This window comes from Pochonia chlamydosporia, chromosome 1 (assembly GCF_001653235.2).
Source record: "Pochonia chlamydosporia 170 chromosome 1, whole genome shotgun sequence".
Classification (NCBI taxonomy): Eukaryota; Fungi; Ascomycota; class Sordariomycetes; order Hypocreales; family Clavicipitaceae; genus Pochonia; species Pochonia chlamydosporia.
The window spans coordinates 8356490-8370905 of NC_035790.1; the positions used below are offsets into that span (position 1 = coordinate 8356490).

Consider the following 14416-nt stretch of genomic DNA (forward strand, 5'->3'; position numbering starts at 1 on the left):
CTATCGGTACATGAAATAATCCATGACCAAGTGGTCTGCGGCGCTAGGCCATGCCATCAACAGTCACACATGGCTGCATAGTGTTGGTCGCTTGGAAGTCGTCCGGCAGATGCAAAGCTTGTTGACCCTCGTCTCGGTAGTCGACCTGATGAAAATACAAGATGCCTCCATCTTTGGCACATTTAGCTTCGGCATCATGCTGCGTCATTTATGAAGACAGAGGGACGCGCTCACAACGGTTGCGCTCCCAAACTGAGATTGACACAGGCACAGGGACACTGGAGGACCCCGAATCTTGGAAGCAGGAGGTGCTGCATCCAAACCTACCACGACCTGAACCTCGAGATTACGAGAGAAGAGGTTGCACAGACGGCACTGCTATGCGAAACTATTTACCCGCACGCGAGGAGGACAAGTAATGGTCTGTCTGCAGGGCAAGTCCGGAGCTCTCCAGCAAAATAGGAGCATGACGCGCACCCAGACGATGCGGCACTCCAGGTATATGTCACGAAGAATTGGAGAACACTGCTTACAAACGGACGCGCGAAGCCGCAGCATGTTGTTGTACGCCAAGGTCGAAGGCGCAATAGCAAGTCTGGTTCAGCCCGTGTATACACCAGCAGCAGAGACTCACGAATCTCTGGCTGATACAGGCTCTACAGACTGCATGATCCACAACACCAATAGACAATACGTAGGTGTTTCTATACGGCCGCGTGTATATGTCTTTTGTACTCGCTGCGCACCGGAGCTCGTTTGACAAAATCCCGGCGACAATGGCAACAAGGCCCGACGAGATCGGGCAAATCAAGGAGCGCTGGCTGCGAACCCAGAACCATAATCCGCTCACGGACCGCATGCTATCTGATTGCTTGTTCGAATAATCGGCGATGGATTCTCGACAAGAAGTAAACTTTGAGTTTCGCACCCGCCGGACAACGAATGGTCATGATGCCCGACCGCCATATACAGAGGCAACACCGGCATTAGGTCGAGTCACAGAATTCATGTAGTCTCGAATATCAGGCCTCGAGGTACAAACATTTTGCAGACGGGGGTTAGAAGATCTACACGCTACCTATCTACGGTCACTATGTGAACTACTTCCGCCACCGAAGTGTGTTATGAAGGTCGGCAAACGACTTCACGCTAGACAAACGCGGCTACGTCGTGTGGAGGAGCTTGTTTGGGAGCAAGAACCGGAAACTATCACGGCCATATCCAAACGGCGCAACAATGGCATGTCGACGTATACAATGCCAAGGTTATGAATCCGGTTATCCATTTGGACCCGGCTAAACCACTCATCCCCCAAGGCTGCCAGCCTCCCATCGAGGCGGGCCATTCTAAGCCAGTGGCCGAAAAACATGAAGCACGGAATTAGATATGGAACGCAGCTCAAAAATGGCATGCCGACGACTACAATGCCATGGTTATGAGTCCGGTTATCCATTTGGACCCAGCTGAACCATCATTCCGCAAGGCTTCCGGCCTCCTAGGCGGAAGGGCCATTCCGACCTGGTATCCGAAAAGTACGGAGTAAAGCAAAGAGCGCCAGCGCGATCGAGTCTCCGTTTAGAAGCTCGTATGCTCAAGCTGTTGGTAGCCGCTGGCCCGGGTCTCGTAACTCGGCGAGCGCACAACCACCAACTTTATACACTTCACCCATTACGGCCACATTAGCTGGAAAACATGGCAACCTGGGAATTGGATTTCTGGAATAGCGGCTCTGAAGTTCGCATTTCCCATAGACCTCTTGTCCAAACACCAATGGCAGAGACATATGCAGGTGACATAAGCGCCTTGTCGTCATAACCCGAGTATACGGGCATCGGAGGAGGAATCTGATATACAGGCCGGGGAAATGGCTACGCGGGCCATTTTCGGTCGTCATGGCCCTTTCATTCACTCACAAAGTCTTGGAATTCTGTAGGCTACATTAAGTCATGGTGTTGTGGCAACGGGAGATATGGAGACCCTCCATCTTCGAGAGAACAGGCTCACGGTCTGGCGTATTCGACAACCACGCCCCAATCAAACCAGGGCGCTCTTAGCATTGTATGGAATGGCGCCCCCTGCTGCTGCATTTGTTGTGGAATTGGTGACCGAGTGGTATACCAATGGCATTGGATTCTTTGAAAGGGCTGATGCTCCGCGGGGAAAGAAGAAAAGGACGTCGATGCGTCGTAGGGCCATGGTCACGGAACCAAGTCAGGTACAAAGCGTACATGCTCACGTTGAATTGATATGAGCCGGTTTAGAAGTAGGAGTGTTTCCGTGTTGCCTACCCTTGTAGGTGGGAATGGAGACTAGCAACGAGTAGGAGTTAAGGGGCGTTTTACACAACACATCATTACTATCAGATAATAAATCGACTATTACTTTCGTCACAATAAGAATACTTATTCGTGAAAGAAACATTTGAATCATAGAGGAAGCAAGTTTCCCTGTCAATAAGGGCGTGTGACTGTTGAATTGCGCGTCTCATTCCATTTTCGTGTGCCGGACTTCCTGGTTGTTTGTGTTTGCGTACGCACTGGATCAAGACTAGCAACTTCAGTTATCGAATACCTGGGTAACGAGCTTTAGTTTCATCAAAGTCGTACAGGTTGGACGAACTGGGAACAGGTCGAATTGTACAATGTCACGCAAACCGAAATGCAAATAAGCAAAATGCCTGTATCCCACAACTGTCGTCTACGGCAGTTTATCTTCATCTTGAGACGGACCGACTTGACTCATTGCCGATTAGGCAGCTTTACAAGGACCCTTGTATTTCAGTAGAAGACTTCTGTGTTCCACTTCAAGTCGCTCGAAGCTATAGAGAAAGACGGCCTGCCGGGGGAACTATCGGGCTGGAACGGCCCAAAGCTGGGTCAAATTGCCGTTTTGGGTTCAGTATTCAACCTTATTGGCTGAGTACAGGCACATTTCACATGCAGGACCGTTGTAAAGTAGAAATGAGAAGTCTATTTTGAACCCCAATCCATTGTCATGTGCTTCTCCATTATACCAATCATTGCCATTCATCATTGTCATCTTTGGTATCAGGTATCCAAAACTCTAGCTACATAATCTTGACAAAATACAAATCCACTCCCAAAACCTTCTCCACTTATTGATATCTTCACCACTCCGGTATTCTAAACAGCAACCTTGCTGGCATTGGCACCCAGCTGGTCACGCAGGAAAACCTGTAGCCATGTGGGCCAGCCACGAATGCCTGTGATAGTAGCCTGCTTCTCGGGAATGATGAGCTGAGCACCTCGCTTTCGGAAGATCTGGTCAGTGATGATGCCGGCGACGCCATCGGCTGTCAACATGCGGATGCCTCCCTCCTCGAGCTGGTGGCCAAAGTCTTGCACGAGAGGTGTTCGCACAAAGTTGGGGTGGGCGACGGAGGTCAAGACGCTGTCTGCCTTGTAGATGTGCTTCAACTCAATGGCCAGTGACTCGTGGAAAGACAAGGCAGCAGCCTTGGTGGCGGAGTAGTCGGCACCCTTGGGCAGGGCAACAAAAGAAGCCATACTGGCGACAGTCATGATGTGACCCTTGTTGACCTTGATCATGTTGGGCAGGAATTGCTGAACCAGAGTCCAGTGCGACAAGCAGTTCACGTCAAAGATCTTCTGCAAAAAGTCCTGGGGCATTTCAAGAATAGGCAGCGGCTTGGTAATGCCGGCATTGTTAATTAGAATGGTCGGGTGGCCGAGCTCCTTTCGGACTGCGTCGGCAACCTTTGCCACGGAGTCGGGGGAAGTGATATCACACTTGTAGTAGTGGATAAGAGGGTTTGTAGCAAAGTCCTTGGGAAGGGCTTGGATGTCAAAGATGGCAACCTTGACCTTACGAGCAACCAGGCGCTTGACGATGCAGTATCCAATGCCGCTGCATCCGCCGGTGACGACGGCGATTTCCTTGGGCCAGTCCCAGCCCTTGGCAGCAGTGACACGCCAGCTGTTGGCGGCCATGGAACTGAGGCCCTGGTTGATGGTTTTCAGGACGCCCAGGCCGAGAAGAACCTGCAGGACTTTCTTGGCGGTGTCAATGTTGAAGTTGGGGGGGAGGTGCTGGAGGACTTCCTGCTTAAGGTGATCGGGTGTATAGAGAAGCGCAGCAAGGAGTGGCCCTGAGAAATAAGGTGACTGAACGGCTGCGCTGAGGGCCTGTAGACCCCGGACGGGTGCTGATTCGATGACTTTGACCAGAGACATGGTGAGAGATGTGTGAGTGGATTCTCAAAGGTGAGAAGTTTGGACGGCGGTGTGGTATGGGTTGATGAGCCTCTCCAGCTCGGTTCTTTGCGGATTTGTTGATCTGAGTCCGCGGATACCACTAATTGAGGCTAGGGTGAGAGAGTCGTGGCAAGTTGGAAGGAAATTAGAATACAAAATTTGTATGTGTCGCGAACTAGATGAAAACACCACAGCTCTATATACACATTGAAACAGATGAGATCGAGTCTCCGTCGCCGGACAAGTGGGTCTGTTGACCTCGGCTAGCGGCTCTTGGACATCTGCTCCTCGAATCTTCAAGACCGGGAGCCGTCCAATCTCAAGGCTTTTGTGTGAGCTGGGCTGATCTTTGGACCGTGTGTCCGTTCCGTTCCTGACTGCGTCTGACGCAACAAGCACAAGGACAAGCACATGTGTAGCGTGGCGTGGCCATTGACGACGACTGCAATGAACCCGGGTAATTCTCCGCCTTGCCGCCCGTGACTGGTTCATCCAAGATTTCAAGCTCCTAGTCAAGTTAAGAGGGTTTGGGCTTGAGAGCGTCAACTGGGTTAGGGCGGAAACGGTCGTCAGAGTTGGAGACAACTTGAGACCAGTTTGTGGGGTTGGACCACCTCAGCGAGTCGCAACAAAGTTACGAAACAGATCTCAGGGCCATCGACTAGACTAAAAGAGATGACTGGCTCTTTCACAGGCTTCTGTGTGTAAGTTGTGGAGAATCATGGTGCAGAAACTGGGGCTCCCGTTCCCATGACCGTCATGGCGGGCGATCGGAGGAACAAAGTCGTCCGTCTCCATTTCGAGATCTCTTGTCTCTGGCCACATTCACCAACCACATGCCAGAATTATGGCACACATTGCTAGTTTCAAGCACAGTGAGATGCCTAATTTGCGAGTAGTAAAGTTAACACTGGCGCGAAAATAGGCATGTGCGTCACTGTTACAACTCCAAAACTGGTTCAAAGTTGTTTAACCCACACAATTCAGATCCACTTACTATGGGGAAACGGAGTGACGGGTTCATATAAATCTTGAACTATAACCAACCCTCTTACAACTTTTTAAGACTACCATTTGATGAATGACTTGATGAACTAGCTTCTTTTGTCTTGTTAGCTTTGTTTGTTTGCTTTTGCTGCTCTTTGCCGTGAGCTTGGTTACCAACACAGCATCAAGACCGTCAAAGCCAAAGTCAGACTAAAGCAACTACAAGATGACAGCCACAACACAGACGCAGACGGCGTCTTCAACACCGGCCCGCCACAAAGACTCCATGAAGTCCACGTGGCGGACAACCGACCGCAGTCAATGGAACTTTTACCAAAAGATGATTGACTTTATTGGCGCTCATCCAGTCGCTCTTGATCAACCAGTCCCCAAACACGCCAAGACGAAAAAGGTTCCTCACTTGGGGCAGATTTCACAACATATCTGGATCCTTTCCTACGGCTTTCTGCCCCTGGTCCTGCATCAAGCGTTTGTATCATTGACGGGATGGAATATCAGCAAGCATGCTGCTTTCCACTTTTACATGATCCTCTTTAACGCCATCATCATTCGAGAAGTCCACATCCTGCGACGACTAGGCCACAAGTACGGCTTTCTAGACGGCGATGTCCACGACCGCGATGGTGTCCCCGACCATGGTGCCGGAAAAGTCGTCTGGTCCCTGTACAAGACCGTTGGTGCACGCATCGCCATGATGGTCTGGTTTACTTATACCCCAAACGAGGCACCACTCGATGTCATGAGTGACTGGAAGTGGTGGGCCAAGCTGTATTTCCAGACTGGTCTATACGGAATCATTCTCGACTTTTGGTTCTACGTCTACCACCGCGCCATGCACGACGTTCCTTTCCTCTGGAAGTTCCACCGCACGCATCATCTGACCAAGCACCCAAACCCGTTATTGACGGCATATGCCGACGAAGAACAGGAATTCTTTGACATGGTTGGCATCCCGTTCTTGACCTTTGCTACATTCTGGGCCATGGGTATGCCGTTAGGCTTCTATGACTGGTGGATGTGCCAGCAGTATATTGTGTATACGGAAGTCTGGGGTCACAGCGGCATTCGCGTCCACCTCTCTGCGCCGTCTACCTTGAGCTGGTTACTCAATGCGCTGAATATGGAACTTTGCGTTGAGGATCATGATATGCATCATCGCAAAGGCTGGAGAAAGAGCCAAAATTACGGCAAACAGACCCGTGTTTGGGATAGAATATTTGGTACCTGCGGAGAGAGAGTTGAGTCATATGAGGGGAATGTCGACTATGTTAACCAGGCCTATATGCCGATTTGGTGATGCCAGTTGGAGGTTGAATATATCGGCACTTAGCCGCTTCCGCCTGGAGGATCAAGTGGCAATGGGCGATCACTGTCTTCATAGTTGCATGCTCCTGGTGGAGTCCGTTGACGTCAAAAACTCGGTGAAAGACCGCGGCTAGCAGGATAGCTGTGGAAGAGGATCACTCGGTAGGATATCGTCAGCTACATATCCATGCTGAAGCTCTAAATAAGATTAGCATCCGCTTGGGAGAACATTGCGGACTAGAAATTCCACCACCATTTACATTTGGTCCGCAGGGAATATTAGATGGGGATAGTCACTGGAAAGCGCTTGAGCATACCTGTCTTACGGAATCGCGTCTTTCACTCTAGTTGGAGGCGTAGATTGGTAACGGAATATGAGTTTGTTAAAAGACTGTGCTGTATCTAACTGGGAATACGATAATGAAACAAAATTTCAATTCATATAACTTGACTTTTATCACAACCACTTTCTCATCATACTGCCAATTTGTCCAACAACTTATGTATATGCTGGTTCTTCACCTTCCCTTCAACCTTATCCGTGACGACTCTCGCTTCTGCGACCAAAGCACCCAGCACCTGCCGGGTATATTCAAAACTTCCAGTACTCTCCATGTATTGAATAGCATACTTCTTGATTTCGTCATCTGTGGTCTTCTGCTTCAGAATTTGGAGCAACTGATGGTTATTCGGGTCATGACGAATACTGTGGATGATTGGAAAGGAGAACTTCCCCTCCGTCAAGTCCTCGCACATCCCCTTCTTGCTGGTGTACTCTTCAGACTGCAGATTTTGGTAGTCATCTCGAATCTGAAAGATGAGCCCTAGCAAGTCAACTAAAGGCACACAGTTGGGCGGCTCTGGCTTCGTCGACTCAGATTGCATAAGTTTGATGCCCAGGCGGAATAAACCACCCGTCTTGTTCCCAACCATTTGTAAATACTCCTCCTCCGTGGGGCAGATCAACGAGTCTCGCCAATACAAGTCCATACCCTGGCCGCGGTGCAGCTGTAACAGCTCATCGACAACGATGTCCGTCGCGCTAGGGTTCTCTAGCTTTCGGAGTTCTTTGAGGGCACAGAAGTACATGTGGTTAGCACTGTTGATTGTCTGTGGGATGCCGAAGATGCTATGAGCGACCGGGATGCCACGACGTAAGAAGGAGTTGTCCTCCACGTCATCCATCAACAGAGACGCAGTGTGTAGTATATCAATCACGTTTGTGATGATCTCTAGGCGGTCCGCGGGAACTGAGTACCAAATGTTGAAGGCCATGATGAGCTGTTTGCGAATATTCTTGCCAGGACATGCTTTCAAATAATTGTACGGCCCTGAAACCACGGTCTCAATCACTTCTGGCGTCGACCCGCCTGGTGTATTAAGCTTGTTAACACTTTGAGTAGCATTGCCGCCTGCTGGAAGTGTGGTTTTCAGAGTTGGTGACGAGGGTAGGTATTGAGGCGCCGGTGATGTAGCAGTACGTGTGTTCTTGGGGGTTTCAGAAGGTTTTTGACATGTAAGAAGCTGCTGAAGTTGCCATGGTAAATGCAAGAGAGAGTTTGAACTGATTTTGTCCTTTCCGAGTAAGGAGAGAAGAAGAGAAATTGGGAGTTCGCGAGTGGATGCCATGATGGATGGGCTTAGTCGCAGCACTCGAACGACACACAATGAAATTAGCTTAAAGCAATATGGGTGAAAAGAACGAGAAGGTTACTTTCCACTTGCAATTTTATACTTCCCTGCTCTTCACCTCGAAATAGTGGCTATCATAATTCCTCAAATCGTATTACCGGACCCATTTGTTGATCTTTTTCATGGCTTGCTGAAAGTGTGGTGGAGTGTATACCCGGGCCACCTGCCAACATCATACGATTAAGGCATGTTGTATAGTGATTCAGCTTTCAATGTACCAATCGTTTGTGAGTTTCTATTGCCGTGAGAGACATGTACATCTGAAGCCTACAGTATGCGTCCTTGGGTCGCATTTGCTCACCTTTCAGCACGCCCAGGTTGGTTGTTTGTTGACGCCCATGTATCTATCCCGGTTGATAATACGGAATCGCGGCAACCCAAAAGTAGTAAGTCTCCGAGACGTACAGATAGTTTGGCTAGCTCGGTTCGACCGTAGCTGATGCGAGACCATGGGGCTTAATGATTGACAGGCCATTTAAATCTAGGCAGTAACGCCGTTAGTATGGGGAGTGAAACTCGGCTAAAATGACTGTTAGGCGACGTATGAACACCTTGCTCCAATATAGGACGAAAATTTATTCGCAAGATTGCTGTTTGTCCTTTGTCCTTCGCAGTTCGTAAATGAGGTTTGACATCACTAGTAAATAAGCAGTAACACGATTTGCCTATTCTCTTGTCGACCCAGATTAAGCGTTAAGAAGCTAGAATTTCTGCACTCCACTACTAGACTGGACTACTTCTAGTAGTGAACTAGTTTCTCGGCCTGTTGCGGCTGATATTGACAAGTTAAAGGGTTCGCACCCCCCGGGGTAGCCGTTTTGCCGGGGGATATAAGCTGGTCTCTCGGGAGAGATGTGCGTAGAAGTGGCAATTGTCAAGGATACGTGTCCATCATTGGCGCGGGCTATGTTTAAGAGATAATATTTTAAGCGGAAATAGCGGCTTTCCTGTCATGATGGTAAGACACTTCGCCAGGAGACGGGGGTTAGTTACACGAACTCAGGGCGTGTCGCTTGCGTTACGTTAGTCCGCGTCTTGTTGCACCTGCGTTTAATATGCAGTGTTTTTTAAGAACATATATAACAGGCTAGGAATGCTTTTCCTCCCATTGTCTAGCACTGGGATCCGCCTCACTCCCCATCTGCATAATAACACGGCACGGGCCGTGTGACGCAGCACAACGCACAGCTGTTTCACTCCACCAGCAGATGTGCCATCAAGCTTTCGAAACGCTTATGCATATGCAACACGGTGTTATCCGTCAGATTGAATGCCTCTTGCTGCTGCAGTGGCCCTGCCATGCGATGATCCGCATGCATATTCAGCTTCGAACTTGTCGTGCCAGGATGTGAGTAACAAGGGGCAAATAAAGATTACCGAGACTGGATCAGGTTCTCCCAGCTGTGCCTGAGCCACGGCATCAATACATTCGTTCAGTGGGATGGGTCCTGCTCGCCAGACTCAGTGAAGGCCGTTTGGCCCCGATGGTCTAAGACCCTGGCCAGCTGTTTGGAGGTTGCCAGAGCCATTGAGGAATAGCAATGACGACAAATGCCGTAATCCACGGCCTTTACTGGCTCACCAAAGCTCAAAAAAGTGTTCTATGTTGTCTTAACCCAATCGTAGTGGACCTATCAACGTAAGATATGCCGAGAATTGTGTAACACCCGGAGTTACACAAAGATCACTATTGGGTGCTGATGAGAATTGGAACCCAACCTCAACATCCGTGCGTCCACGGCCAGGTGGTCAAAACTCAGCATCGCAGTGTTTTACAACTTTACCGAACTGGACAAGCTTGACCGCTAGATCGCGGATCAAGAATTTCTCATCTTGAAGTTTTGCCAGGTTCAACTTGCAAGTCCTTTCATCAGCCAACAACCCGACACGCTAAGAAGAACATATCCTCTCTACTTGCAGAGGCTCGTTATGTGAGGTGCCCTTTCGGAGATCAAACTTTGTACAGGATTGACACCCTTTCAATAGTAAATGCCAACATGCAAGCTGATTGTACTACCATCACTCCCACGGCCAAATGGGCCGGGCTTGGTCTAGTCTTTGAAACAGAGGATGAACAAGCTTCTTATGAGACCCTTGTTTCCCGCTGTCACGAGGAAGGCCTAATCCAGTGGAGCGCAACATCAACATCGCCTCACGGCAATGAAGATTGTGGTGTTAGCGATGCCGTAACCCTCTTGTATGCCAGCTATTCAACAAACAATGAGGCAACTTCAGCGTGCTAATTCCTCTACTGGCGGTTCCTCCGGGGGAAGTCATGTAACGTCGACGTAGCCTTCCAACAATTTAAATTAGCTCAAGAAATTCGAGGGTCATTCGACTTCGTTGCGGAGTACGAAAGTATTGATATAGACGACTTTGACGATGCCAGAAATATTGTCAGTCACGCACTCCGCTGCTATACTGGATTCCTACTAATAATGGACTGTAGTATCCTCACTGGACTGGAGGTCGAGATAGGAGTGGACGGCCCATCTGCTTTTATCAAGTTGGCCTTGTCAAAGACCAAAGTCTGGAAAGATACAACCAAAACAGAGAGCCAAGGGATGCCGCTTGTGGCGCAACAGCGTCCTTGGCGAGGCGTCAAACTATCATGGTCACTGACTATCTCACAAGATTCGTATTCCCACTCTGCTCTGCAATGCGCGATCGACCAGAGCCTGAGAGAGCGCTGTCAAGTGGTATGTACGTGGTCGATGCATCAGGCTTGACATTTTCGCGACTTTGGGGCCTTAGGAACCTTATACAGGACTTTAACTTTTTGTTGTCAACTTGCTATCCGGAAATCTTGCAACACGCATATGTATGTGGTCGGGCGTCAGCCACAAGAACAGCCATTTCCCGCAGATAACAAGACTAACGGATGTATTCTAGATCATCAACCCTCCGTTAGGCTTTGGGGCAATGTGGAATCTAGTAAAGAGGTGGCTTGATCCGCGAACAGCCAGCAAGTTCACAATCGTGCCAGCAGCCGATACGCTACGCATCTTGGAGGAGTCAATTGACATAGAAAACATACCAACGCTGTTTGGCGGAAACTTCAGCTTTCAACATGGAATGCAGCCCAAGTTGGAGAGCGCTATGATACGTTCCCTAACATTGACGCCTAGTTTGGTCGCTCAGTTGCCCCCTGGGCCGATCCAGCTCAGGCATGAGGACGGCCGAATGGAGCTTGTCGCTGTGGGAACCTTGGAAGAAAAGGAGCGCCAAGACCTTCTCGGACATTTGAGCCTTCTGACAGAACAGGAAGCAAAGATCGATGGAGGTATTACTGCGTAGGAAGTATCTGTTTATGCCGGCAGATAGTCATGGTTGTTGCTTGACCCAACCGGGCCTAGAAGAGTCGCTCCACTCAGGTATCTTTGCAGCAGGCACCGAGATCAATATAGATTATTCGTCCGTAGACCTCGTGTCTAAAAGATATGTTTCGAAATTCTTTGCCGCCCTCGCTTTCAGTCCCGCCGGGTTGCAACTCAGGCGGCCAACCTGGGACCCATAATACACAAGGCCGCTTCGGCTCGCTTTTCAGCTCAATTCACACCCATCTCTCGTCTTTTTCCCTTTCAGCTTTAATTAATAGCGACCAATTTTGTCATGTATCAGTTTTCTCGATGCTCACTAACTAACGCATCGGCAATGTAAAAAGCTCCTCCACAGCCTTTACATGTCAGGAAAACTGGCTGGCTGATGTCCAGGATATCTGTGGAGTAAGCAGGGATATTTGACGCCGCCAACCTGCAACATGAGCACGAGCTGCGGCTTGGCGAAGATACCTACGACAATATGCCAAAAGTTTTGCGGATCTCGGAGATGGATGCTGGATCTAGGTGGGCAGATTTGGCTAACCATACTATACAGCTTCACAAATGTCCCACACGGCCTGTCTGGTTTCGTATGACCTTATATTTTGTGAGAGAAATATGGCAGTAGCTACTTGCATTGCTCAACAGTCACTGTCCAGTACTGCATGAGTGGTGATAACTTCCGCATTGGACACCGCCTTTTCAACGTGCACTGTGCCGCCAATATACCATTTGCGGATCAAAGCTGTAGTGAAGAGGTACGAAACAGAAGCGTTACAGAGACCCATGTACAGCTGCAGTGACAGTACGAAGCTCAATGTCATGCAGGTTGAAGATGGAAATTAGTCGTCGAGATTTACGCATGGTCTTGCAGAAGTTCAGAATGTAAAATTGATTTCACCATGAATTCAAGACTAAGCTGCGCACATTACATCAGACCACATACACCCCTACATATGTAGCATTTTTACCAAAAGGCTCACAGGAGCTGCCTGTCGCACTTGCGTTGTTCTCTGGCCCAACGCTTTAGCGAACTCTGCTATATAGCTCGCTGGCTGCATCAATCTCCCCACTAGAAGCGTCAATTGCTTTTCGGCACTCTATAATATTACAAGAATCGACACAAGTCCCCGTTATCTGCACTTGATCAGTGGCCTGGAATAAGGCCATAATAAGTCAAGATGAAGTATGTCGCAGAGTTTGGCGGCTCCATCGTAAGTAAATCACACTCGTCGAATATTCTGTCATCATTACTTACGACTTGTAGGCTCTAGGTGTAAGCCAGATCTTGTCCTCTCAAGCGCTAGATGGTGAAGCTTTCAAAGGAGAGGCAATGAAACCATGCACACTACATCCCGTGCCTGAGTATCATGCTCCTTTCCAGACCATCCATGGCGACCTCGGAAACACGCGCACCAGAGACTGCGACGCGCCCTTGGGCGTGAACACGACTGTTGACTCGTGGAACATACCGTCCTTTGGTCCGATTTTCTGGGACGACAAAGGGCGAGTCACTACGACGATTGTCCTCGAAGGTGGTGTTGCGTACCTAGCGGCTCTTGATCCAGATACTTATGAGATCTTGACTACCTACCCGTCACTGAATGAAACATCCAATGTGAGGCTATCCTCCGTTATTTACACCCAAGTGCTTGGCAATCGTATCATCTTCCCGGACAATGATCAGCACATTCTGGAAATGGAACGCATCGACACTGAGGATACCACAAGTTTTGTCAAAACCCGGGACACCAGCCTCTCTGGCCATATTGAGGAAAATTCCAAGCTTATTGGCGTTACCCACGACTCGGTTGGAAATGTGTGGTTTGCAACCGGGGGCATCACGACTTTGCACGCTGCGACCGCCCTCTCTGCCACTGTTGGGTATATAGAGCCGGACGGCACAATCCACGCTACTAAGCTCGAAAACGCTCAAATAGAAAACAGCTTCGCTGTCAGTGGAAAGAGGGTGTTTTTGGTAACTGGGCCGGCGGGTTCAACTGATACACCGGACGCCAAGGGGCATCTTTATGCTCTAGAGGCCGGCCCAAATGGAGTAAAAATTGTCTTCACGGCTCCGTACGACGCCGGAAGTGGCATCAAAAAGGGTGCACTCTCCCGTGGATCAGGAGCATCACCTTCATTACTGGGTCACAAATATGTGGCTGTTACCGACAACGCCGACGACCAAATCCGTATCAATATTTTCAAGCAACACCCTGACAAGACCGAAGATGTCAAACCTATTTGCAGGGTCCCCATATTCGAGGCTGGAGAGGGCGCGGTCGAAAATGCAATGGTTTCTCATTGGGATGGGGCGTCTACATACAGTGTGATTGCAAACAATTTCTTCAACGCTCCAGCTGCCTTTCAACTATTTACTGGTCGCAACTGGCCGCTTGACGACTCGCTTCTTAATGCCCCGTTCAACAATCTCACGCAACTCGCTCCTGGAATGGTCAGGGTGGATCTGGATGAAGAAACAATGTCTTGCACAACACGCTGGTACAACAAGGATATCCGGACTCACCTGTCACCAATTCTATCCACGCGTACTGGCTTGCTGTACGTGAGCACCCAGGATTTTGATCTTGCTGTGAAGGGCAGTTATCAATATTACCTTGCGGCATTTGACTTCCAATCTGGCAAGGAAGTTTGGAGGGTCAGAAAAGGTGCTGGTGGTTCATTCCTTGCAACTTTACCACCAGTGTTGACGAGCGATGGAGGTGTTGGTCAATGTGTGGTCAGAGGATTTGTGAAGACTAGAGATAGCCGTGTGAGCCAAGTAGAGAGTCCTTAGGGATCCAGTAGTACACAGCTTATGCCTTACCATATGATTGATTACTTCTCTTCTCC

At 49.3% G+C, this 14416-nt stretch overlaps 6 protein-coding genes across 6 annotated transcripts; 3 read left to right on the forward strand and 3 right to left on the reverse strand.

The window, feature by feature from the left end:
* Positions 1-3143: 3143 nt before the first annotated feature.
* Positions 3144-4214, reverse strand: VFPPC_02214 (short-chain dehydrogenase/reductase 2; the record flags this gene model as incomplete). Its single annotated transcript, XM_018281899.1, has 1 exon — positions 3144-4214. One exon carries the CDS (start codon positions 4212-4214, stop codon positions 3144-3146), a length of 1071 nt encoding a protein of 356 aa, XP_018139019.1.
* A 24-nt stretch (positions 4215-4238) lies between these two features.
* VFPPC_18154 (hypothetical protein) lies at positions 4239-4727 on the reverse strand (the record flags this gene model as incomplete). The annotated part of the gene is made up of 1 exon (XM_022429808.1): positions 4239-4727. The coding sequence occupies one exon, from the start codon at positions 4725-4727 to the stop codon at positions 4239-4241; it is 489 nt and encodes a 162-aa protein (XP_022286045.1).
* Positions 4728-5448: 721 nt separating this feature from the next.
* On the forward strand, positions 5449-6540 carry VFPPC_02215 (fatty acid hydroxylase superfamily protein; the record flags this gene model as incomplete). The annotated part of the gene is made up of 1 exon (XM_018281900.1): positions 5449-6540. One exon carries the CDS (start codon positions 5449-5451, stop codon positions 6538-6540), a length of 1092 nt encoding a protein of 363 aa, XP_018139020.1.
* Positions 6541-7022: 482 nt separating this feature from the next.
* Positions 7023-8177, reverse strand: VFPPC_02216 (geranylgeranyl pyrophosphate synthase; the record flags this gene model as incomplete). The annotated part of the gene is made up of 1 exon (XM_018281901.1): positions 7023-8177. One exon carries the CDS (start codon positions 8175-8177, stop codon positions 7023-7025), a length of 1155 nt encoding a protein of 384 aa, XP_018139021.1.
* A 2060-nt stretch (positions 8178-10237) lies between these two features.
* Positions 10238-11537, forward strand: VFPPC_02217 (cellular retinaldehyde-binding/triple function; the record flags this gene model as incomplete). The annotated part of the gene is made up of 4 exons (XM_018281902.1): positions 10238-10426; positions 10514-10636; positions 10690-11061; positions 11133-11537. 4 exons carry the CDS (start codon positions 10238-10240, stop codon positions 11535-11537), a joined length of 1089 nt encoding a protein of 362 aa, XP_018139022.1.
* A 1204-nt stretch (positions 11538-12741) lies between these two features.
* VFPPC_02218 (hypothetical protein) lies at positions 12742-14360 on the forward strand (the record flags this gene model as incomplete). Its single annotated transcript, XM_018281903.1, has 2 exons — positions 12742-12774; positions 12828-14360. The coding sequence occupies 2 exons, from the start codon at positions 12742-12744 to the stop codon at positions 14358-14360; spliced, it is 1566 nt and encodes a 521-aa protein (XP_018139023.1).
* Between the last annotated feature and the right edge of the window lie 56 nt (positions 14361-14416).